The sequence below is a fragment of the Biomphalaria glabrata genome, chromosome 3, assembly GCF_947242115.1.
Source record: "Biomphalaria glabrata chromosome 3, xgBioGlab47.1, whole genome shotgun sequence".
Taxonomy (NCBI): Eukaryota; Metazoa; Mollusca; class Gastropoda; family Planorbidae; genus Biomphalaria; species Biomphalaria glabrata.
In genome coordinates, this window is record NC_074713.1 from 22,328,258 (window position 1) to 22,354,765 (window position 26,508).

The 26,508-nt window shown below is 35.6% G+C and overlaps 2 protein-coding genes across 5 annotated transcripts; one reads left to right on the forward strand and one right to left on the reverse strand.

Annotated features, from left to right (window-relative positions):
- Positions 1-10: 10 nt before the first annotated feature.
- On the reverse strand, positions 11-6,279 carry LOC106056850 (2-aminoethylphosphonate--pyruvate transaminase-like). Its single transcript, XM_013213735.2, has 8 exons — positions 5,860-6,279; positions 5,472-5,609; positions 4,765-4,865; positions 4,378-4,618; positions 3,889-4,053; positions 3,575-3,734; positions 1,696-1,856; positions 11-1,459 (listed from the first exon to the last, which is right to left on the reverse strand). Exons 1-8 carry the CDS (start codon positions 6,038-6,040, stop codon positions 1,308-1,310), a joined length of 1,299 nt encoding a protein of 432 aa, XP_013069189.1. The 5' UTR covers positions 6,041-6,279; the 3' UTR covers positions 11-1,307.
- Positions 6,280-10,534: 4,255 nt separating this feature from the next.
- LOC106056851 (uncharacterized) lies at positions 10,535-24,971 on the forward strand. Of its 4 annotated transcripts, XM_056024012.1 has the most exons (4): positions 10,535-10,797; positions 20,769-20,863; positions 21,075-21,302; positions 23,074-24,971. In XM_056024012.1, exon 4 carries the CDS (start codon positions 23,081-23,083, stop codon positions 24,185-24,187), a length of 1,107 nt encoding a protein of 368 aa, XP_055879987.1. In that variant the 5' UTR covers positions 10,535-10,797; positions 20,769-20,863; positions 21,075-21,302; positions 23,074-23,080; the 3' UTR covers positions 24,188-24,971. The 4 variants fall into 4 exon arrangements, with proteins under 4 accessions (XP_055879987.1, XP_013069191.2, XP_013069193.2 ...); XM_013213737.2 differs by lacking the exon at positions 21,075-21,302; XM_013213739.2 differs by lacking the exons at positions 20,769-20,863; positions 21,075-21,302 and having other exon boundaries at positions 10,535-10,825.
- Positions 24,972-26,508: the final 1,537 nt, after the last annotated feature.

Genomic DNA, 26,508 nt, shown 5'->3' on the forward strand with positions numbered 1-26,508 from the left:
AAACTCAGAGCATTAATAAATTATGTATTTACCCTCATATGCAGATATGGTTTTACCTTTATACATGAATGGAAAAAACAATCTTCATAGTTTGATATAAATAAAGAACATGATACCAAAAATGCAATATTTAAAAAAATGCAATATAATACTGGTCACCAGTGTGAAAATATATAACATTTTTCTAATTACACTTGAAAGTAAATGAATAGAAATCAAGTAAACTCTATAAAGGTCTAAGAATTGTTTTGTTGCTAACAATGTCCCTTCACAGACAACACACATGACCTTTATCTTGTAAAACAGATTTTTTTTTTTTTACACTTTTTCAATAGAATTCAAATCATGACGACTTATCTACATCAATCTTTATATTAATTTAACATACTTTTTCATTAAATCAGTAAGTTAGAGTGATGAAAGTAGCTAGTAAAAGCATTCCAAAATCAAGAAATAAGTCAAAACAGTTAATGAAAGGGAGGACACTAAGCCCTGAAGTAGTTTTGTTGTAAGTACTGTCCAAATTAACTCCACTAGACAGCTATAATTAGATGAAGCTTCAAGCCTACAGTATGTATAAAGCATACAATTAAATGTTATAAAATATACAACAAATATATGAACGCTGACTTTAGACCTTGCCATCATAAAAAGGTCCAACCAGTTGCCTACCGAGGAAGCTATTGTATAAAGACCATTAAATATAATGGAATCTTAGTTTCATTTCACCAAGTCTTCAACCCCTCATTGAATACACACTGATGACAACAAAATTACAAATGAAAAACTCTTAAGCAATAAAATATTACCAAGGGACTACACAGAAATGACTAAATGCAGCAGATCTTAGTAACAAAATGATGCAAATAAATTTTAGTTTCCTTTTTCACTTGATTAAATCATACAAAATACAGACAAATGTAAATTATAGTACACTGGAACAAATCTACATATCAAATAAAATGAAAAACATCAAAAAATTCTTGGTACAGATAAAATCGTTGAAGCAAATTTTCATATGTGGAAAATCGAAAATGACAGTTCGCATGATGACTTAGACATACCTGACAATAATAAAAGAACAGTTTGATTGACAAATATACATAAGAAAACTGTTCCCATCCTTTTACAAACATAAATATTGACTACAGTTAGGAAAAAAATCTTAAATGTTTTAATGAAGAAATGTTTTACAGTTTGAAATGTCAAGGTCATTTCAAGAGAATAACTTATTGTAGCACAGCGACTGGATTTCAAAGTTATTTTATCTATTTATTTGGATCAAGATTGAGCAAAGTTAAATGATGTTAATATTTGATGGGTATACTGATCTTCATGTCATGACACACTTCCCTGACTGCTTTGACCAAAGTTGTCATGTCCTCTGCATGCAGATCTCCAATGGTGCCGATCCTGAAACAGTCTGTGTCTAAGACTTTTCCGGGGTAAATCACCAGATCTATAAAAATAAAAATACATTAGGTAAATTATGTGGGCAGAAAAATTCCCAAATCAAACGTTCCTCTCCTATTTTCTTCTTTTATGTATTAGTCATTTCTCAGTACATCACCTCACAAACCCTTGAGGATGCAGCATTTCTTTGTTGTACTAATAGTGGCTGAAATTATTTCTATGAAAATGGAGGTCAAATTGTTTTTTTTTTACCCTGCAGTCAAAGAGAATAAAGTAAATCACCTTTATCATTGAGCTTGTTATAAAATGTGTTGAAATTGAAATTTGGATCCTTGGGATATAGATAGGATGTGATAATGTATCCTGCAACTTTCTCATCCAGAAGTTCCTTGAAACCAAGCTCATTCATTCCTTTTTGTAATACTGCCCTGTTGTTTTTATATCTGTCAAGTAAAGCAACAACAAACACAAAATAACATTAGCAAAGGCATTGGCAAAGGAAATAATTGCTACAAATTAAAAACTGAAGCAGATCTAACAGGCTATGTACAAAATTATGTTTGCAGATTAAAAAACATAGCAAACATAGCTTACCCTCAACCAAGAAAACACAAAGAGTCCATTTTAACATTTTTTAAAGAATGTTAGAGCAATGAATAGTGAAAAAAATCATCCATCTAATCCCAGTGGAGCTACAACCCCATTTACAATGAGGACCCCCATCCTGCTATAACATGTTTCCATTCATATCTCCAAAGCTTTTTATTTCCATCCTAAAAGTTGTAATAGATCAATTTACATGATTATTATGGGCAATTGGGGCCTCTGCTTCATGGTTTTGACAGTATCATGAATGGCATCTCATTGATTATAATATTGCATTCTAATTGCAAAGTACAACTATAACTTAGCTACCTATCAAGGTAGCCTTGAGCTGAGTTGTTTGCTGAATGCCTAAAGGCAGCAAGGAAACCTCCCAAATACTCTCTCACACCACAGCTCCACAGAAGAGATTCAACCATAGTGCACGGAGTGTGCTATAGCATGACAGATGCTCTATACAAGAGTAACTAACAAAAAAAAAAGTGTAATTATATCAGTTTGGATAAGTCATGTAATTAAATTTGTAATAGATCTAGACTAACAACAATAAAATCAGTGTGATTAGAAATATTTTTAGCAATTTATTTATGTTTAGTGCAATTTCATGCTTTTAGCTTTCTCAATAAGCTATGATCCTATCACTTGTCTGGAACAGTTGGGAAAAGGATGAGGGAATGAAGTGGGTATCTGTGTGCATGGCACCATGATTGCTTTTTAAATGCATAAAAAAAGTTCACTCAGGGCTCAAGCCTCCTAAGTGGACTAATTCAACTTATACCACATCTGTCAAGTATGATTTCTTTCCCTTGTTTGATAAACAAAATAATTAATTACCAATAGTTAATCAAATAATTGTTGGTTTTTTATATTGATTTTTGTTTTATCAGGTAAAAGAAATAATTGTGTGAAATTTCAAACTGATCCAAAATTGGGTGTGGGAGAAATAACATGTACAAACTTTATACCAGACAAAGTGAGTTGATATAAGCTTTGTAAAAAAAAAGTTAATCCAAAAAAATGCATATGTTAAACTTCTAGCAAGTGCAAAGTAAAAATTAAGATGTCAATCTGATAATAACATGTTAAAACTACAACTTTAAACCATCTATGTCTATTCAACATTCAAGTACAATGCAATGATGATTATACTAATGATACCAAATACCATCAAATCAAACTTACTAGACTTCAAGTTTTTTGGATATATGTGCAATATACAAAATAAAAGCTTTTATGGTGCTTAGACTGGGATGAAGTATGCATTCTGAAATTACTACAGATTAAATATCTGACTATGCATGCACAAGTAAAATAGCACATCCATTTATAGAAGTATGTGTAGATGGCTTGGATGCAAACTTTAATCTCAAGCTGAAGTTGCAGTAGAAATTGTTTTATAACATTCCTGAATCTATTCATCCCTAATTAGACAAAAAGTAGCTTTGATTTGGCTACATAACAAATAAAAAATGTTGCTTCAGATCTCAGATAAAAAAAATATTTTTTTGTAAGAGTTAAACAATGTTGCCAAAAGTTAAAAACAGAAGAAACCTTTTACCTTTTAGCTCTTCCTTCAACTCCACCCTCTTGTTCAAATTCAATTAAAGCTTGTTTAAAGGCAAGCATTGAATGTGTAGCAGGAGTGAACCTAAACTGATTGGTCTGGTCCAGTTGCTTCACTTGATCATAAAGGTCAAGAGCTAAACTTCGAGAATTTCCTGAGAGAAAGAAAAAAAAAGAATGCTTACATCTTGGGGTATAAATACATGAATCATTACAGTTTGCTAGTGTACATATATATGTATGTGTGTGTGTATTAAAAAAAAAAAAAGAAAATAGACAAAAATTAACAATGGAAGTTTTCAAATGTACCTTTGCAGTTGTCCATTACACTATTTCTTGCTAAAACAAAAGCAAAACCAGGGACTCCCTGAAGACATTTGTTAGCTGAACTGATCAATACATCTATACAACTTTCTTCAAAGTTTATTGGAACTGCACCAAAACTGCTCACAGCATCAACTAAGTAGATGGACTCTGGGAAGAGATACAAGTTAAAAATAGAAATAATTATACTGCTAGCAGTTTTTCTATTATTTGTTAACTTTAAAGCTTTAAATAAAATTATATTACAGTACTTTTACAACTTGAAATAGCATTATAAGATACAATTACATTTATTTCACCTACAGGAATATCAAGCCATGAGTATCATTTAGAAAAGTGTTTAAATTAAGCCTAGTTTGGATTTACAAAATACTACTATAATATACAAGTTAAAAATAGAAATAATTATAAGAAACTAGTCATTTTAACAGTCACGATGGATAAGCAACAAGTGATGCTTATACTAAAACTAACCTGGTGACAAGCTTTTAACAATATTTCCTACTTCTGCAATGGGATTGAAGACACCAGAGCTTGTCTCACTGTGAACAATTGCCACAAGGTCATACTTGGTTCGTCCACTCAAAGCATCCTCAACAACTTCTGGCTCCACTTGCCTATCTTCTCTAAAGCTCTGAACATCACAACTTATACCAGCGGCAGCACAAATCTTCGACATTCTTTTACCATAAGCTCCATTTTCAATAATCAAAGCCTGGAATATGACAAGCACATCCATATAGACACAAAATAATAATAAGGCTTGTCTTTGAGTAGACACAAAATAAACCATTTATTAATAAAACTATGAAGTGAATTTGATAAACTACATCAGACTTTTGACTTCTAATTCTTCTCTACCTTGGCTCCTTGTCTGGGCAGAACAGTTTGGAAAGACGCATCAACAGCAAATGTTCCACTACCTTGAATAGGGATGCAGCAAAAGTCTTTTTGAGATACACCTGAAATTTTAAAAAAAAATCTAAATTCACTTTCCTTTTGTTAAATGTGACATGTACAAGAAAAACTAAAACAATATTTCATAAAGCCTCCATAAACCCTACTTTATTCAGAATAGGCCACAGAAGAGTTGCATACTATGAAATGATAGAAATAGATTAATCTGAAAATTAGAATCATTGTTACTTAAGAAATACTGCTACTGAATTTCTTGTGTGCACACTTTATCAGCAATGGATTGAACTGAAAAATATAACTTTAATTTTCTATAATTTAAATAGCAGATAAATTGACAAAATATAAAAGAACTACAGTCTACAAATCATTAAAAAAAAAAAAGCCTCTCATTCTTACATCAAATGACATTTGAACCTCTATAAATTATCCAAAGCAAATGAAAAGTTCATTATTTATGTAATCACTTGTATAATGAGGGCAACAACTAATGTCTCAAATCCACTCTTTAAATTTGAATTGAAGTAGATAAGCATAACTTAAGTCACTTAAGTGTCCTGTTTTTTTAGTTGTTCATTTTAAAGCAATTTTAGACTATCAAGACAAGATGCAAGTTATAAAAAGTAATGTCCAAAGAATTATTTATAGCATACCTGCTATTTCTAAAATTTTTGATCTAATAAATTTGATGCATTCTATAAATTCTTTATCACGTGAGCCAACATCTCGTAACATAGCCTGTTTTACACTTAATGTTACACCAAGTGGTCCAGGAGTAAATAATACTTTATCTGAAAAAAAAAAAAGGTAAAACATTTTTATTACAATAGAAAATACATTAAAATTAGACCTTTAGGCCAAGATCTTGACTTAAGAAGGTTCCATCTATATAAGTATAATTCGAGTAGAATATAGTCGAATTTTATAGAATGATAGGCCTATCTTAACTATCTATAATCTAGATCTAGTATAAAGTATAGTAGAATATTGTCGCACTTACACTACAGTCTACAGTATGCACTATATTATTAGTCTAGATACCTTTTGATTGTTTTGGTCGTTGCACAGATGTTGACAACATTCTACTGTGCAGTACATTTTGATGAAAAGATGGTGAATACAGTCTTTTGGATTTTTGAAGCTGGCATTTTAAAGTCATAGACTGAACATGTGGACATCGAAGAGATTGCTTGTATACTCCAACAAACAACTTAGTTGCCATTTTTTAAATTAAATTATTAAGGCTAAGGGTAAGTAAATTAAAACTAAGACTTTTATAGACGTGGCATGTAACAACTAAGATCTAGACATCAGTCGCAGTCACTAGTCCAAAAGAACAACTAGATCTAGATCTAAATGTTGCCAAAGCTGAGCGTCTGTGGGACTGTGCTCTCGTGTTGATTGTGAAACGCGTTCAGCTTAGTTACAATGCAAGAAGGAAAAGACCAAGACATCGGTACAGATTGATCATGTGACTTATCACATGACTTGCCCAACTTTTGATATCGGCTTTTTCTTTCTATTGCTTCTGACAGTGTTATCTGGTGTGCTTGTTGTTCAAAATATATAATCCATCCAATATAAGCAATATATATCAAAGCATATTTCAACCATATGTAATTTATGTTAGATCAAAAATTATGAAACAAGAATATAAACATAATGCTAATTAATCGAGTCGAACACTAAAAAAACGGTATTTTAACTTTATTTTAAGAATACAGCTCTATTAGTTTTCACGGGAAAAAAATGACATGAGCATAGATATAGATTTAATAGATCTAATAACATCTCCCCTTTGCAAGATCCATAATTGATTTTTGCCGACCCCTTATTGGGTCACATCTTTACGACTACGGTACGTAAAATAGTTAAAAGTAGGTTAGATTTATCATATATGCCTAATGCATGCGGAAAGATACCAGATTCTAAATGTTTTTTTGAATATCGTCCATTAATTAAATAACGGTTACAATTCTACGAAACGCCAAAAGACTGCTAATTGAAAAAAAAAACAGTAAATATTTCAACAATAAATGACAATGTACTTTGCCCAATTGGTCAGTATAGTCTTACGAAAATTCCATTATTAGCATTCTTTCCTTCTCAAAGATCTAAGGCAGGAGAAGCAAGTCTAATTTGTAAATGTAAATAGAGTATGTGTGTGTGTTGGGGGGGGGGGGGTTGAGCGGTTTAGGTGTTTCCCACTTGCTGTCCATTCTCCATCGACTTCGCCAAAATAAAAAGTATGGTGGCAATATAGCCTAATTATTGTAGACTAGTATGAGAATGATATCATTTGAAACAATGTCAGTTGATATATTATTCCCCATCCCCATTTATTGTCCTATTTTACTTGGCTATTTGTAGGCCTTCTTCATATTATTATTTTACACAATCTGAAATATTTGCTTGGCATCCCCATCATAAGCAAACTGGAAAATCTGGAGGAAAAATAACAGCTTCCAAGTAGGCCTAAACTTAAAACGTTATTCTTCGTTAGTTGTAGGATTGTATCTGTAATCCTATAATAGGGTTGTAAAAGTTGGACACTGAACGCTGGTGCTAAAAGAAGAAGACAAGCTTTAAAGAGTAGGCCTCAATGTAGCATGGCAAATAAGAGAAACTACTCAATAATTTGAAGAGACAAAAGTTGAGAAGGTTCTAAGTAATCTAAGACATAAGTCATCCTGGTGTAGTGGAGGGAGCATGAAAAAAAAAAAGGGTCGTCCAAAGAAAAGCTGGCTGGACAACGTAAAACAATGGACCGGCCTCTTTTGATATCCTGCTAAGAACAGCTGCTGACCGGGACAAGTGGAGGGATTTGGTTACGTGAACTGTCACAGCACACCCTACGACGAAAGTCAAGGGACAGGTGATGATGATGATGACCCTTCTTTATAGGAACTTGACACACGTTAAGAAAAATGAAGATAGGCTTTGATCTGTCAACATGATATCCTCATTAATTCTATTCCACAAGTAGGGCCTACAGTTGAGGGTCCATTAGTGCCAATGGAAACCTACTTTTTCAAATTGTATCACATGGTTGATAATGTTGATTATTTAGAGTGCTTTCTACCTAAAACTTATCAGACTTTATCTCAGATGTATAGGTTTTTTTTTTCATTCTAGCCTGTAGACCCATCTTCTGTATCCAGTCATAGAGTCTTCTGAATTTTCCTAGAATGCTTTCTCCCAGCATCCCTAAGACGAAAGTCAATGGACAAATGATGGTGATGCAATACTCTAGTTGACTCACACTTTCTTACATACTTTTGAACTATTGGAAAACTACTAAAAATACACGAAATGTCACCCCCTTCCCAAGTCAGGTCCGCCTTCGCAACTCGGCGGTCATCGGGGATCACTCAGCTAGAAACGTCTTTTTCTAGATTGTTTTTTAATGGACCCAGTATCGAGAAAATCAATAAATTAATAAATAGATAGTTCTGTTTCATTTTGTTGGCACATATTTGAGCCGCGATGGTCGAATTGTAGACTAGTGAGCTTGATTATTGAAACGATTGCCTTAGTAAGTATTGAACATTTCAGTCCGCAGTAGGCCTACTAAGGGCTGTCACTTCTGTTAAAGTAAAGAACTAAAGGTCTTGAAAGAAACTTTTTGGAATTGTCATTCTGAACACATTACGTTTGATTACATTGATAGGACAACATTAATCAGAGACGAAGCTTTTTTTAAATTTTATTTGAGGTAAAATATAAAAGAACGATTTTTTTTGACTGACACAGACACAAAAATTCGAATTTGTGTCACTTGGAAATAAATGTAAGGCTTCAGCATCACGATTAACGTAAAAAGCATTGACCCAATCAATTACCCCGACCCTAGCTTTCACGTGATGTAAGCCTATATAGCCTGCACATGTGCCGATGTCTGACTTTTGAGGATTTTGATTTTCCGATTTAAAAAGCACATCATGTTTCTAACTTACTTCAACTCTGCATATAGATCTGCATGCTCTGCGTGTATAACTGAGTGACTTTATCAATGGCCCGATATTGATTGATGATGACATAGAGCTTATCTTCAACTTCAACGAGATTCAACTAACGGCCAGATTTGGAAGGATTACCTTTTCCTCTATGCCCTTTGAACTGAAAAGATTTCGCAATGTTAAGGATAGACTCAAGGTATTCTAAGCCTTCATATAGATCTCTAACTTTTATTCAGCGATTCTCAACTTATTTTGTGTATGTAGAAGAACGCTTAAAGTAGATATCTCATTTCCACACTACGCATGCCCCATTTCACTAATAGGCCCTATAGATTAAAAGCCTTTAAAAACATTTTTTTTCCTCTTTAGAAGTACCGGGTAAAAGTTATCTGCCTTATCCCGCAACGTAATGACAAAGAGGAACTGAGCAGGCCTACATATATGTGAGTTGTAGACCGATACAAGTTGGTCTATAACTGAGTGACTTCCTTTGGCTGGCTTCAAACAAATGTCCTTGTTTAGAATACAAAATAGTACAATTGAGATCAATGTTTCTCAAACTGTTATTAATGACGCTTCCTCTTCCCCCAAAAGTGTTCGCTTACGTCTTCCCCTTAATCAGCTGGGAGGGGCGCGTTTGGGTGAGCGCAGCAGGCTTCCCCATCAGAAAAACGGCGCCAAGCGTTTTCTGGCACTGAGCTTCATAAATTCATTATCCTGGTTTTAAGTAAATGTATCTCGCATAATAGTATTGACCTGTTTGCCTCCTTATTTATTAGACTTAATTTGATCGAGCACTTTTTTAAAAACTAGGATAAATAGTGCGCTCTGATTGAAAACACTTGCATTATTAAAAGTAAATAAAACCACTCGTTACAAAGTTTGTTTTTACGACCTATTACATAACTATTTTGTGCGTATATATATTACATATCTATTGCACAGTTTACAAGACATATAGATAGAAAATAAATAAAATCTACAGTTTTTCTTCATTAACCTATGCATTTTTTAACTTCATTACCTTTGATCCATATTGCGGTCCGCTGTAGTCCATATTAATACATTTGGTTTCCAGGAAGAAGCACTTTGAAAAATTTTAATTTTATTTTTAATTTAATCATTCAACATGTTTATATCATGGTGAGTCGGCATTATGCTTAGAATGGTAGCCTCTAGATACACAGGAAAATTCCAATTTGTAGGATCAAAAAAACATTCTAATGAAGGGTAAAAAAAATATCAGTATTGCAAGCCTTTTCCCTATTTCTCTATTTTCAATCAACAAATCAGCTCTCTTTATCTTAAGATTAAATAATGCACGAGATAATTTGAGTTGAATATACTACATCACTACACACATTGTCTTAGACCTAACCCATTACTCCCTTAGGCCTACGTGTAAGCTTAGATTACGTAAGCCAAAATAAATCAGCGATAATTTGTTTTTAAAAAAGGGAGATAAGTTGTCCGGCATTGGCGTTAGAGCAATGAATACAGAGTCAATTTAATTTATTTTTTCTAAGCCAATTAATTCTTGTAAATTGGCTTTTTTTTTCTTGAAAGAGGGTGATCATCACCTGCCTAAATAAATAAATCAACAACATGATACCACACAGGTTCTGAACTTTACAAAATGACCTTACTATTCTTCTATTATCTGAGGTTCGATCAAACGTTTCAATCGATATTAATGTTGCAAGTTTGGCCTGATCGATCACCAAGTCGTCATTCAATAGCTGTAGCTGGAGTACAGTTGTGTAAATGTTAAAGGGGGAGGAGGGGGTAATCAAAATAGGCTCTACTTGTTGTTATCGAGTCCAAGTGTCGCTGTGTTGGCACTGGCTTTGAGCTCCAAGATTGTTTTTAAATATATCAGAACCAAGACACTCGTTGAACCACAGCTCTTGCTTGACTTTGATGAATTGTTCAATTTATTTGTACAGTACACATAATTTACGTACAATTCATTTCAATTTGTAGTATTTTATGTAAGAATATTGTGTGAATATACTTTAAGGTAAGATGATCTTCAATCAATAGATCAAGTGTGTATGAAATGTACATGATAGAACTGTTAGGCTTACTTTACTAGATCTGATATTATATTTATATATAATTTAAATATATGGGGAGTTTGATAAAACTGAGTGAATCCGAGAAGAAAATATCTACGCTAATGACAATTATCATCGTATAATTAAAGATTACCATTGGGCAGGCCTGTTTTAAATAAATATTCATTAATTCGTGAAAAAGTTATTTGGGATCCCCTCCCATGAGATTAGAAAGGAAATGCGATTCGCCAAACTACCAATTTCAACTACTAATTTTAATTTTTAGTTGCTTTTACATAGCCCATCTTTCATGCTTACAGCTTAATGCACGATGGTCCAATCTCTTTTGTGGACCAGTCGGGGGGGGGGGGTAATCTGGGAGTCAGGAATCAAACTCTAGCCCCCTTGTTAGGTAGGCTCTCAGCCACACAACCCACCACTAAACTACCAATTTAACACTAGCCATTGTAGAGTCACACTATTCCAAACCGTTCCAAACTTGATCTAATTTGAACTTAGGCTGCTGGCAGATGCAATACGTAAAGGTTCGACTGATTGTTTGCATGTCGTTTTTTTAACGGTACCGAGAGGATTGAATTCGCGTTTCCAATGTGGTAGTGCTTCCACATTATATTCAGACATTTATTTAGAGTGTATGTTAGTTTATTGAATTCGCGTTTCCAATGTGGTAATGCTCCCACATTATATTCAGACATTTATTTAGAGTGTATGTTAGTTTATTGAATTAGCGTTTCTGATGTGGTAGTGCTCCCACATTATATTCAGACATTTATTTAGAGTGTATGTTAGTTTATTGAATTCGCGTTTCCAATGTGGTAATGCTCCCACATTATATTCAGACATTTATTTAGAGTGTATGTTAGTTTATTGAATTAGCGTTTCTGATGTGGTAGTGCTCCCACATTATATTCAGACATTTAGAGTGTATGTTAGTTTAAGCTAGAAACGTGTATGTTACAACAATAGAAGCCCTTCCCTTGCACAACCCTTCGTATGTTTAAAATCAACTGAAAAATCAATATTTTTAAAATCATGTTTAATTTGAAATAGTAGCCTACAATACAAAGAAATAGAAGCTGAACTATAAACTGTTACATCTTTAGAATGATAGACTAAAAGATCTACATCTGTACATACTCTATGTCTTGAACGATAGCTACACCTCTCTAATGATAAGCTGTCAGGAATAGCTTCAAATACTTCCAGTCACTAGGACAAAAAATAACACGGGCTTACATGGGGCGGTCTATAAACTCTCAGCACACCTGGAAGCAAAGAGGCCTACTTGACAAACTTGAGACTCAATTCAAACAGTTCGTTCTTATCCGACAATGCCTCGTGCCTCCCCCACTACTCCACACTGTAGGTTCCACGTGGTACACTGCAGTCAATACTGTATCATTTTTAAAAATGTCTACAAGCGTAGGTATGGTCCTACTTGCTGCTCTGTCCACATGCTTGTGTAAACTTAAAGCTTTGACATGCCCCAAGGTTAGACCAACGTAAGATATCAGATCAATTGGGCAGATATACACGTTCTTGCAAATGTCAGACGTTACAGAACAAATAAAGGTAGATTATTAAAAATTACGGATTTAGATTAGAGCCATGATCTTCAGTAAGGGGGCTAATTCGTGGCCTTTCAGTTTTACATCTAGTTAACGCTAAGTAAGAGAACTCTGAAAAACGGACGTCAGTTCCGTTAAAAATAACTGAATGAAATAATAATTGAATCACAAGCCAAAAAAAAAAAAAAAAGGAAAGAACTGCACATTTACGGCATATATCTCAATACTGTAACATTTATTTCCGTTTCTTCACCAAACACAATTAATTAATTAATTAGGCCTACCTCTAATTGATTATTTAATTTTTTTTTTGTTTCATGTGTTGTTATGGACAATGGATAATTGTGCAAAGTTTCAACCTGATCGAAGACTGTGAAGTGGAAGAACTAACGTGTCCACAGTTTTGTAACAGACAAAGTGAGCTGATAAAAGCTTTGTGAAACTACATCCCCTGTTCTAAAATACCCAACCGAATTTCTTGCCTGGGCAATAGTTTCGAGTTGAGAGTGCACTAGCATTTACCCACCGGCTACGCCCGTTAATTTGTTCTCAAGCTATATATTGTTTATTCTGCCATGGGCCCCCTGCCTTTTTAATAATAATAATATTAATGATAATAATATAATGGCCCACAAGTAAACGCTCATCCGGACATTCCTTTGGACAGCAAATTCTAGTATCTATTACGTTGATAACATGAACCACTGTCAATTAAATCTTCTTTCGTGTTTAATTAAATTAATGGCAACATTGTGTGGCGGCATAGTCACGGTTGATGGCTCAATACAATGCTTCGACCCGGCGTGGGAAGCTGGACATTTAAAAAATTCGGATGCGATTAAAATGTTCAGCCTTTCATTCTTACCGAAACCTCGGCAAAACTGAAATAACTGTACACAGATCTCTGTAATATATAGGCCTACGAACTTTGCATACAATATGCGTGTATCTTGATACTAATAGCTGCCTTCTTTTATATCCGGTATTTTGTTTTTTCGTAATATGTGAAGCAGTTTTCTTTTAAGACTCTTGTTTCAAAATCACTTTAATACAGAACGATTCATAACACTAACACTTCAAAAAAAAAGATAAAAGTTAGATCTCTAGAGAAGAGGATGTAAAGGTCGTCTCTTTTTGTGGCCCACGGTTAACGAGGTTGCCATGTGGCCAGCGCAACGACCAACCGCCTTTACTTTTCCCATAGGTACACGTTAGAGCTGACTCAGAAGCGCCCAAAGATTCCGAAATTAAAAATCCCAGTCTTCACTGGGACCACTGGCGGATCCAGGGGGACAGGGGCGGTAGGGGCGATCGCCCCCACCCCAACACTCGACCGTCCCCTCCCTTCAAAAGGGGGGGGGCGGACGAATTTTAGTAAAGAAATCACACAATTTGTAAACGAATTTTTTAGTTATGTTAATAATATATACTAATTATTTATATTTCAACCTATTTTTAGATTATTTCGACCCCCCCTAGTATGTTGGCCGATTTGGTGGGATGGGGAGGTGGCGATTCCATCAATCCCCCCCACCCCCACCATAAACTTTCGAGAGGGGGGGGGGGAGGTCCAATTGATTTGTAGAAATCACAGCTTGTTAACAGAATCAATTAATAAATCAATATAATTAAAACTTCTTATTGATATTTTAACTGATCTTTATATTATGTCGTTCTCCTGTTAGCCGATTGGGTGGGGCGGGGAGGGGGGCGCGAATACATCTACTGCCCTTCCCACCTAAACCCTTTGAGGGGGGGGGGCGGTCCTACTTTTATTTAGAAATCATTGTTTGTGAACAAAATTAGTTGAATTACTATATAATTTTTATATTATATCGCTACACTTCTGGTATCAGCCGATTCAGTGAGGTGGGGGGGGGGGGGAGCGATTGCTTCTACTGCCTTCCCCACTCTGGCGCTCTAAATATCTATATAATATAAGGTACATATTGATGTTTTAATCTATTTGTATATTATGTCACACACAGACTCTGATCTCAAATTTTATCATTAGTAAATATAAAATGAAAAAAAGGTTGTACCAGGTGGGGGGGGGGGGGGCGATTCATGCAATCGCCTTCTGCCTGTCGGACAAACCAATATTTTTTTCTTTTTGTATTTTAGTTAAGAAATTACAAAATGTAAAAAAAAAATAATATGTCACTAATTTAATTTATATATGCTATAAATTAAATTCTTATATCGAGTCGCCCACCCCCTATTCTTTAATGCAAATGCATTCATTTGCAGAAATTATAAAAAGGAGCGAGGATTAACGTTTTCACTCTACCGCCCTCTCCCCTTTCCAGACGAAAACAGGACGTTTTAAAACAGAAAAGTCAAATATAGCGACAGAGTTTATGTAATTGCACACTAATTTATCTTAGTTATTTTGTTTCGGAAAATTTAGAATTCATACGAACTTTTTCATTAGGCCTATAAGAGTAACAATTGATATGAGTTCTGATCTTCATTATTATCTTCCTAGTCACCTTTTTTCCACCCTTTACTCATACTGATATTTTTCTATTAATATATACTTGAATCCTAGAAATGCAAAAAAAAAATAATTAGGGTAGACTCTAATTGACCCACATAATTTCTCCTCCCACTTCCGTAATTTTTAATTTAGAGCTTTGAATTATAGTTTTGCAGCAAAACAAGAGTTACAAACATGCCTATTGAATAAAATATATCAATTACAAATGAGCTTTTTTTTAAAAAAAATATTTTTCGAATATTTTTTTTCGGCGGCGATCCTCACAGCCTTAATCTAAATATTTGAGGTATCTTATCTTTTCAAGGAACACATTGGTTTTATTTGAAATGTAGTAAGGGCCTAAAAATTCCTATTAGAATATTTTTCAAGTAAAACATTATTCAAAAGGTCAATAGGATGAATAATAAGCTGTATATGTCAGGAGAATGCGTTTCTGTAGTGAAGAATGCAAGAAAACGCTTTTGGCGTCGGGGGTCATGGGGACCCCTAGCTGTCAAGAGAAAGGGATCAGCATGGCTGTTACTTTTTCGCCAAAGGTTGAGAAACACTGTTTTTTTTTTTAAATTCTATATTATATATGTATGCTGTATACGCGTTTATGCTTAGGGTTAGGGTTTATTGGGCGGGGTTAAGGTTTGGAAAAATATCGTCCCCCATCCCACTCCAAAGTTCTGGATCCGCTAGTGACTGGGACCCCCCGGTTCGGAAGTCAAGCGCTTTACCACTCAGCCACCGCGCCTCAGAAGAAAAACATAATTGCGTACATTGAAATAAAAAAAACCTTCTAAACGTGTGACAATCACTTTTCATACAAAGTGCTATAGGCTACATGTTACACTATTCATTGGCCTCCTTCAGTCGTAGAACGACTATGGTTCATCACAGAGCACACTTCCTCATGTGGCTGTGGAGCCCTATTTTGGAGAGACACTCCCGTCCACAGATAGCGCAGGTTAAGGTGGCTTTTGCTTCGGTGGTAGAGGAGCTAGCCGTTTTTCGGATTGTGCGTTTTTCTTCCTGAGCTGAGACCATGTACTTTCACTGTCCATAGCTTTCTTGGTCACTGTCTCTCTCCATCTGTTGCGGTCTAGAGCTATGTCTTCCCAATTGTCAGTATTGATGTTCACTGATTTGAGGTCACGTTTTATTACATCTATGTAACGGAGGTGGGGGCGACCAGTTTTTCTTGTGCCAGTCGCGAGTTGACCATAGAGGATGACTTTCGGGATGCGCTTTTCCTCTATCCGGCGAACATGTCCAAGCCAGCGCAAACGGCGTTGTCTGAGGGCTGTAAAGGTGCTGGGAATACCTGATCGCGCAAGGATCTCAGTATTGCACACTTTTTCTTTCCATGTGACATTCAAGATCCTACGGAGACATCTCAAATGGAATGAGTTCAGTTTTCTCTCTTGCTTTGCGTAGGTGGCCCATGATTCACTGCCATACAGCAGTGTACTCATAACGCATGCCTTGTAGACTTCCATTTTGGTCACCGTAGTTAGCTTATGGTTTTCCCAAACTCTTGGTCTGAGTCTAGCGAATGTCGAGGCAGCCTTCCCTATGCGTTTTTTCATCTCCTCTTCTAGAGACAAGTCATCTGTAATTGTGGATCCCAGATAGCAAAATTCGTTTACGGCGTCCACCTTGTTATCGTCTATGAGGATGGAGGGTGGTGCTGTAGCAGGTGGTCCCATAACATTTGTTTTCTTCGTGCTAATAGTCAAGCTATATTCTTTACAGGCCTGAGAGAAGCGGGACATTAGTGACTGAAGTTCCTCTTGCGTGTGTGCCACTACCGCTGCGTCACCCGCGAATAGCATATCTCTTACGAGGGTGGCTCTGATTTTAGTTTTGGCCCTCAGTTTGGCAATATTTAGGAGTTTGCCATCAAATCTGGAATGGAGATAGATGCCTTCAGTGGATTTGTCAAACGCGTTGTGGATTAGCAGTGAAAATAGTATTCCAAAGAGGGTTGGGGCCAGGACACATCCTTGTTTAACTCCGCTGTTTATACTGAAACTTTCAGAGCTGGCACCGTTGAATTGCACTGTATCCATCATATTTTGGTGGAAAGTACTCTATAGGCTACATGTTACTCTATAGGCTACATGTTACTCTATAGACTACATGTTACACTATAGGAGGCTACATGTTACTCTATAGACTAGGTACATGTTACTCTATAGGCTACATGTTACTCTATAGGCTACATGTTACACTATAGAATACATGTTACACTATAGGCTACATGTTACTCTATAGACTAGGTACATGTTACTCTATAGGCTAAATGTTACTCTATAGACTACATGTTACACTATAGGCTACATGTTACTCTATAGACTAGGTACATGTTACTCTATAGGCTACATGTTACTCTATAGGCTACATGTTACACTATAGACTACATGTTACTCTATAGGCTACATGTTACACTATAGGCTACATGTTATATTATAGGCTAAATGATACACCATATGTTACATGTTACACTATAGGCTACATGTTATACTATAGGCTAAATGATACACTATATGCTAAATGTTACACTAATGATATTCATAGGCCCACTAGAAGTAATGTTTATATTGCACCCATGACATTTATCCAGGCTAGGCTCACTGGAAAATAAGTTTATGTAGCACTCATTGCATATATCCAGGGTACTGAAAGAATATATGTTTATATAGACTCATGGCATTTATCCAGAATATTAAAAGAAGATATGTTTATATTGCACCATGACATTTATCCAGGATAGTCTCACTGTAAAATAAGTTTATGTAGCACTCATTGCTTTTATCCAGGATAAACACACTAAAGATATGTTTAGCCTATATTGCACTCATGGCATTTTTTCAGGATACTATAAGAAGATACCGATTACCGAATGAATAGCTCTCTCTTTTGTCTGTTATAAGCCATTTTGTAAGCGCATAGGTCGACATTTTGTTTACCATGAACATTTTAACTAGTTTGACGTCATCAACATCTAGACGTCAACAGCTCTTAGGGGCCTAATAGAAAGGCTAAAAATGACGTCTAGAGTCTAGAATAATCGTAACTACCATAAGCACAGAGACCTAAAAAAAATATTAGAAAACGGAACACGATATCTGGTTCAGGGATTGTTCATCTTCATAAATTTATTCTAGTAAAACTATTACATTTGATGAATAATGCATTTAAATAAAGTATTCACTGTTCATGTGCCTTTGTTTATTGACTCGTGGGTGAAATTAAGGATTCGCAACATTTAGTCACCATAACATGACACATAAATAAGTAACAAGCAACATCTGTTTCGTCGCCTTTGTGACATCTGTAACAATAAGCTGTAGATATTTGAATTACTAAAAATCATTTGCTGTAGACATCTGTAGGAATAGGAAAATGCATGCTTCTGTTGTTATAAATTGAGAGATATGCTTTATACTTATAGGCTTAATATTTTTAAAAAATGTATTTGTAAATAATTGCTTTAATACTATATTTAAAAACAAAACATGGTTACAAAGATAATTTGTGTGGAAACACAAACTCAGAATCGCTCCACGTAGTAGTCCACTCAGGCAGGTTTCAATATATTCGGCATGAATATCAGAAGCTACGAACTACAAACTACAAACTATCAATAATCACAAACCTTCAAATTCTAGCACTGGAGACCATTAATGCCTTCAAGCCCAGTGCCATTTTTGCATAAACTGATGGGTCGGCATCGATAGATTCTGGAAGAGCAAGCTATGGATCCTACATCGAGTTTCTTAGCTCTAGTCTAAATCTTTGGACCATGTGGTAGTGTTTGCAGTTTTGATGCGGAGGCCATGGCAGTCTGTGAAGCCTTAAAAGTCATTGACTCTCAACTCGGCGAGGAACATTTGAGGGCAACACAGATTGTTGTGGTCACTAACTCAAAACCTGTACTACAGGCTTTACAAATCCCTGGACCATGCCCTCCATATCAACACTGTCATCATGGTTTCACACAACATAAAGCAACGCTAAGGCACCCCTGTTTTGCGAGAGACGGACTTAGAGACCACACAAAACTTATAGCGGTTATTCCTCCATCGTGGGCCTAAATAAATTGAATAAAATTACATAACATTGTAGGCCTAAAATGTAATACAATGATATCCACGTTTTAACCTTATTAATATGTAAAAAAAGATAAAGATACAAGCTATAGCCAGTAGGTCTAATATAATGTAAGTAAGTAAGTGAAGTTCTTCTTTCAGACCTTGTGGTCCATAGGGCAGATTGTGTCAAGGTCGTCTGTTTCTGTGGCCTACGGTTAACGAGGGTATCATGTGGCCAGCACAACGACCAACCGCCTTTACTTTTCCCCAACTAATGTCAGGTACCCATTAGAGCTGGGTTGACTCAAAGGCGTCCAAAGATCCCAAAATTAAAAATCCCAGTCTTCACCAGGATTCGAACTTATTATGTTATAAAATTTATACGCCTATGTTGTATTAGGAAACATATGTTTGTGTGTGTGTGTGTGTGTAAATCTATTAAAGTAGGCGTATTAATAAAATAAAAGTGTGTATGCCTATCTAGTGTTTTAACTTTTGTTCCATATTCTGTACCATTCACAAATGAATGGATTGAAAATGGCAAGGTACTTTAAAGGTTGTACCATATAGGACATAGAGTCATAGTATACTGTAGCTCTGTGGTTTTACCAATCTAGATCATGTTGTGCAGTGTTGCCAAGTGGGGCGTTCAATAATTTCGATGCTAATTAAAGTGTATATAGTGTGTTATTGTTGTGTGTAAGCGTGTGTGTGTGTGTGTGTGTGCACGTGTTCACAAAGTAGGACACAGCAAGCTACTGAGAGAAACAAATAGAAAGGATTTTGAAAAATATGTTAATAGGCGCTACAAATTAGAATGTTAAGGTCATTTTGTTTCTTGTATAAGTATTAAGTATAAACGCGACTTTGGAGACTTTATTTTATTTTGTTGACTGACTGATCAAGTGTAGGCTACATTTGTTTAGTTTGTATTTGTTTAGGTGTAAATTTGTTTAAGTGTAATTGTTCAAGGTTCAAGTGTATAAATGTTCAAGTCTAAATTTGTTCAGTTATTTTTTGTTGAAGTGTAAATGTATTCAAGTAGTCTTAATTTGTCCAATATGTATTTGTCCTAGTGTAAATTTGTTCGAAAGAAAATTAGTGTTTAAATGTGCATTTGTTTTAGTGTGTATATAAGCGAGGGAGACAATTAATAATTGTAAAATAAAAAAAAAGAAAATTTCTAAGACTTTATTATAATGCTAAGTAAGACAAGAATGAGAGAAATCATGCTATATGCATCTTTCTATCTATCTATCTATTTATCTATCTATCTATCTATCTATCTATCTATCTATCTATCTATCTATCTATCTGTCTGTCTGTCTGTCTGTCTGTCTGTCTGTCTATCTATCTATCTATCTATCTATCTATCTATCTATCTATCTGTCTGTCTGTCTGTCTGTCTGTCTGTCTGTCTGTCTGTCAGTCTGTATGTATGTCTATCTATCTATCTATCTATCTATCTATCTATCTATCTATCTATCTATCTATCTATCTGTCTATATTTGTGTGTGTGTAAAAATGTAAAATGCGAGTTATGTTTAGTATACACTATACAGGGACAAGAGAAAATGGTTTCGAATGAACACTGCCGCACACAGTAGGCACACACATAAACTATCCCCCCCCTCTCTCTCCCTTCATCTCTCTCTTATGCACACAATGTGGCGATAAAACAATTAGAGACACAACAAGACCCTCCAGGGGATGCTCATATATGCTTTTTATTTACCATTATCAATTTCAATTTCGTTATATAGAGCTCAGCATTCTCAAAGTACAGAGGCTACCTGGCTACGACTTATTTATGACCTAAGACTTACCAAGTTGTTAGTGACCTAAGACTTACCAACTTGTAAGTGACCTAAGACTTACCAAGTTATCAGGGATACAAAAGTTGTTAAGAGCCTTTATTAATCAATTCATTGTCTTTGCATGTCCAAACAGAATTCGTTTGAAATTGGTAAAGAAACTAGATTTAAATTCCAATTACAATTTCTACTACAATTCGAACTCTCTAAATAAAATGTTTAAAAATGTTTTACATGTTTCGAATGTTCCTTCAGAGTTAAAGATCATTTACTTACTACTCCAAACCTCCCGCAGGACGACGGGGAATGGGAGCGGGCCAGATTTGAGTCCGGGACCATCGATGTCTGAACGACAGTCCAGCGCGCAAACCGCACGACCAGGCAGCTCTAGTCCGATAACCAATGACACACACAATACTAATGGAGAAATTATATATAGATCTACTATATTTTTACAAAGCTAATATTGACTAACTCTGTCAGGTTGGTAAAAGTTTGTAGGCCTACATGTTATTTCTCCGACATCCAATCTTGAATCAAGTTCAAATTTTACACAATTATTTCTTTTACCTGACAACACAAGAATCAATAATAATAATAACAAGGTTACAAAAGACAGTTTGTGTGGAAACACAAACTCAAAATCGGCCCCCGAAGAGGTCCACCCAGGCAGTCTTCAATATTTTCAGAAAGAACATCCAAATGAAATTATATCAAAGACAAATGAGAGATAAGAATGGAGAAAGAAGGTTAACAGATCTTGTGTAGTGCCCCAACGGTCCCGCAGATCAAAGGATAGGTGTAAGTGAATGTAAAGTTAGATGTGAACCTGGCCTAACTAGTTTGTGGTCTATAGGGCAGATGATGTAAAGTTCATCTGTTTTTGTGGCCTACGGTTAGCGAGGGTGTCATGTAGCCAGCACAACGACCAACCGCCTATACTTTTCCCCAACTAATGTCAGGTACCCATTAGAGTTGAGTGGACTCAGAGGCGCCCAAAGATTCCAAAGTTGAAAAACCCAGTCTTCACCAGGATTCGAACCCGTGACCCCGTTTCGGAAGCCAAGCGCTTTACCGCTCAGCCACCGCGCCTCCCCTGGCCTAACTGATGTCTTATAATTGATCTAATTGTTTTGAAAAGGCTCAATCGCTTATTCGAATCCTAAAAAATAAAATAATTTCCGCAATAAAAAAAAAATGTTCAGATAAATGAAGTTTATAAGATTACTATTCATTTTAAATTAGGTCAAGCTTATAATGCATACTAATTAGCTTTTTCTCTTTAAAAAACTGCTTGCATAACTGATTTTAAAAATTAGATTTTTCGCTTTCAGAAAAAAAAAAGTAGCCGTTGCATCAGAACTTTGAATGGTCTAAAATATTGTGATGTCGGATTTTTAATATCTTTTCTAGTTTACGAGATCTAAACGGGACGGACGGACAGACGGACAGACATTTCGCACAAAACTAATAGCGTCTTTTCCCCTTTCGGGGGCCGCTAAAAAAGACACAAACAATTAGTTAATAAACTATTGGTAATTAATTATTTTGTTTGGTATCTCAAACAAGAGAAAGAAATTGTAGGCCTACTTGACTGAAGGGGTGGTCAAAAGTAGGGTTGCCTCACTAGCAAAGTGGTTAGCACGTCGGTCCGAGGAGGCGTAAGCTACGAGTACGAATTCTGGTCGTCCCCCTCCCCCCTCCATTTAAAAAAAATGCTTTTCAATAAGCAATTGCTGTAAAAATCCACCCAAATATCCCTTTTCTTTCTTACCCCTCCCCCCCCCCCTTCCATTTTCGCAACCGGTCCAGATAAGTGATAGGATCATAGCATGTGGCGAAAGCTAAAAGCATGAAATAGAGCTAAAAAAAAAAACAATTTGTAAAAATAATATTAATCGCACAGATTTATAGTTGTTGGTCTAGATCTATTACAAATTTAATTACTTGGCTGATCTAAACTATTTGATACACTTACACTTCGTACAAACTTTATGTTTCTCTTGTTTTTAAATACGCTTCCAGTGTTGGTAGCTTGTTGTGTTGGTAGCTTCCAGTGTTGGTAGCTTGTTGTGTTGGCTCGTGTTTAACAACTGCGAACACTGTAGATTTTGTTATTTATAGACACGAGTGAGTGTGAGTGTTCAAATAACGGTAAAAAAAAAAAATACAAATTTCTAATGTATGTTTTAGACTTAATCCTTTAACACTGTAGGCCTACATTTGTGTTAATTTTTGTTTTTAAATGTTACAGGTACCTCATGGAAGTTAACATGCCCACAGCGGATAAAAACGCTTTGATTCAACAACAGCAAGCTCTATTTAAAAAAAACCTGCTAGAAAATAGTTTAAACTATAAGCTTAAGAAACATCAAAGTAATTGCATGAGACTGAAGGAAGAACCAACTCGAACTGTAAGCACTACTTCCACTTCACTTCATCTGTTAGATGACAACCTGGCAACAGTGCAGCACTGGCCAGAGATGCAAAACAAAGACTCTATAGAAAGCAATAGTAAAGACCTTTCAACATGTCATCCATCGTCTGCTGTTTTCGGCCAAACGGAGACATCAGTTGTATTGCCTTCTCAAAGAAATGAAGATGCAATGTTGTGTCAAGATAATGCAACTTTTAAAAGTTACAACCATGCTATAGCAACACATAGGTCTAAATCGAACTTTGAGGACTTGAACATAGACAATTTTGTGGATTCAGTCGATAGAGTTAAAGTTAGAAAAAGAAATGGAGTGTTTGAACCATTTAATAAAAACCACACCAGGAAACAAAAAGTTAGTTACCCACTTTGCAGGAGACAGCCAAGTGGGAGGCATTACAAGACGTTTATTTTGACAGGGGAGACAATTACGGAAATCCAAGTGAAATCGGATGGCAGGAAAAGTAGTGACAAGAGCAAAAGAGTTGACAAACTCATTGATGAAACTGTACATCAGGAAAAAAATGATTTCGTCGACATGGATGACGAGCTCGCCTTTAGGCGTCCCGAATATATTCCGTCCAAGCGTGACATAAATAGTGTTGGCCTGACTTGGCGTTTCCCAGCCATTGATCAGGAAACTACAAAAAGAGAACTTAAAAAGCCAGTCTGGAGCTGGTTGGTGACTCAGGATAACTATTGCAACAAAATTTGTGAGAAAAAAAATCTACAGAATCAAGTTTTAGATCTAAAAGGAAGGCATTCAAAAGATATTCACCCGGTGGCCACTGCCATGAATCGCCAGGGCATCAGCACCACAAGAGTTAAGTGGGCTGTTCCTCCCTGCAGAGCTAGCACTGTGGATGTCTCTAGACTTATCATGGGTCGGCTGGAGCTTATCAAAAGACCAATGACTTGTCTTATAAATGATTGACAAGAGTGATTGACAGTCATGAGTCATGGTCATATGTTTAGGATAGACATTGTGCGTGTGTGCATGAATAGCCTATATAATAGGCGTATAAAATAGTTCTAATCTATACGATGTTTTATTATTACAAATACAAATAGGCCTAATAGTTTTGTCAACATATGCATAAAATGTATGAATCGAGATCTAGACAACATGTAGGTTTCTAAATTTAAGACTGACTGCTTAATTGATCCCTAATTGAAATGTGATTACATGGATTTTTTTTAACTAGGCTACATTAACAAAAAGAACAGACACAAGACTCAGAGATGTCCAATGACACACAGACGTCTTGATCTTTTTTCACGTTCCCAAGGAGTAAAGAATAAAAGAGTTTTTGTTGAGAAAATACAATAAACATGCATTTAGGTAACCTTGTCGGACCAAGGAAAATGACGTTTGGGCCACGAGACCTTCATAAGTTACAATAGTCTACAATAAATAAGACAACACAAAATAAGCTTAAGTTAACTATTAGTTCTCTACGAAGGCGGAAAAGAGATGAGCTGTATGTTAAGCATTAGATGATTAGATTAGGTTGTTCGCTCAAAATTGTAAACTAACAATAGACTGCAAAAAAAAACTTCTATTTTTACAAAGCTCATATCAACTCTTTCTGTCTGGTAAAAAGTTTGTACACCTTATTTCTCCGACAAACAATCTCAGATCAAGCTAAAATTTTGCACAATTATTTCTTTTACTTGACAACACAAGAATTAATTTAAAAAAAACAATTAACCAATTATTTATTTGACTATTGGTTATTAATTATTTTGTTTGATATCTCGAACAAGGAATTGAACTTGACTGAGGTGGTGGTATAAGCTGAAATAGTCCCCTTTATAGGTCGCCACTTTAAACTAAGTTAGAAACAAACAATAGATAACTATACAATCTTCTGTTTTCATACGCATCTCACTAGCAGACTGGTTAGAATGTCGGCTTGAGTCGTGAGTTTGTCCTTTTTTTTTTAAATTTTAATTTTATATACTTAAAAAAAATATTTTAAGTTTACGGTAAAATTCCCCCAGTTATCCCTTTCTTTCTCCCCCCACCCAGTTTTCTCAACTGGTCCAGATAAGTGATAGGATCATATCGTATTTGGAAAGCAAATAGCATGAAATAGCGCTAAACAAAAACAATTGGTAAAAATATTTCTAATCGCTCAGATTTATTATGTCGTGCACAAATTTATTGTTGTTGGTATAGATCTATTACTAACTTAATTTCATAACTGATCCAAACTAATTGATACGAACTACTAGGTACTATAAGGTTTGATGTTTGTTTTTAAATTATTTTTTTTAAATAAGTACTTAAATAGCTCAGTGGCAAACACGTCGGCCTTCCACCGTGTAAGCTAGAGCTCGAATTCAGACTCAAGGAAAGTTTTTAAAATTGCTTTTGAAAAGGCAGCTCGGAATGCTCTAGCAGTGCCACAATTTGGATGACACGTGACCTTGCCAACAAGTTATTGCATATGTTCTCAGATTGCCCCGCACAGCCAAGATGGGACTGATGATACTGCCATAGTCGGTCTTATTTCAGGAGACGAAACTCTGTATCGAAGCTCGATAGAAGAGTTTACAAACCGGTTCACTGACAACTTTCTAGAACTGAATGTCACAAGAACTCAAGAACTTATAATAGATTTCAGAGAAAACAAACAAATGATACACCAACTGCAGATAAACACTACACCGATACACCAAGTGAAGTCATATAAATATCTAGACGTCATTGTTGATAACGAGCTTTCGTGATAAGACCACCTTGAAACTGACAAAGAAAACAGCCCTGCGGCTATTTTTCCTATACAAACTTAGGCTAATAGCTTTAAACTTTACAAGAAGATCCTAGATAATTTTCACTGTGCGACTATGCAAAATCTGCTAACATATGGAATAACTTGTTGGCAATGCAACCTTTCATCGAAACTTTGCGCCGCTTAGAAAAGTTTATTAAAAGAAAACAAGGTTACAAAAGACAGTTTGTGTGGAAACACAAACTCAAAATCGGCCCCCGAAGTAAAATGTTTTACATAATTCGGATAATCCTTCAGAGTTGAAGATAGTTTACTTCCTAGTCCAAACCTCCCGCAGGACGACGGGGGATGGGAGCAGGCAGGGTTTGAACCTTCGATCGTCGATAAATCCAAACGACAGTCCAGCGCGCAAACCGCACGACCAGTGGTCCACCCAGGTAGGCTTCAATATTTTCAGAAAGAAAATCCGAATGAAATTATATCAAAGACAAATGAGAGATAAGAATGGAGAAAGAAG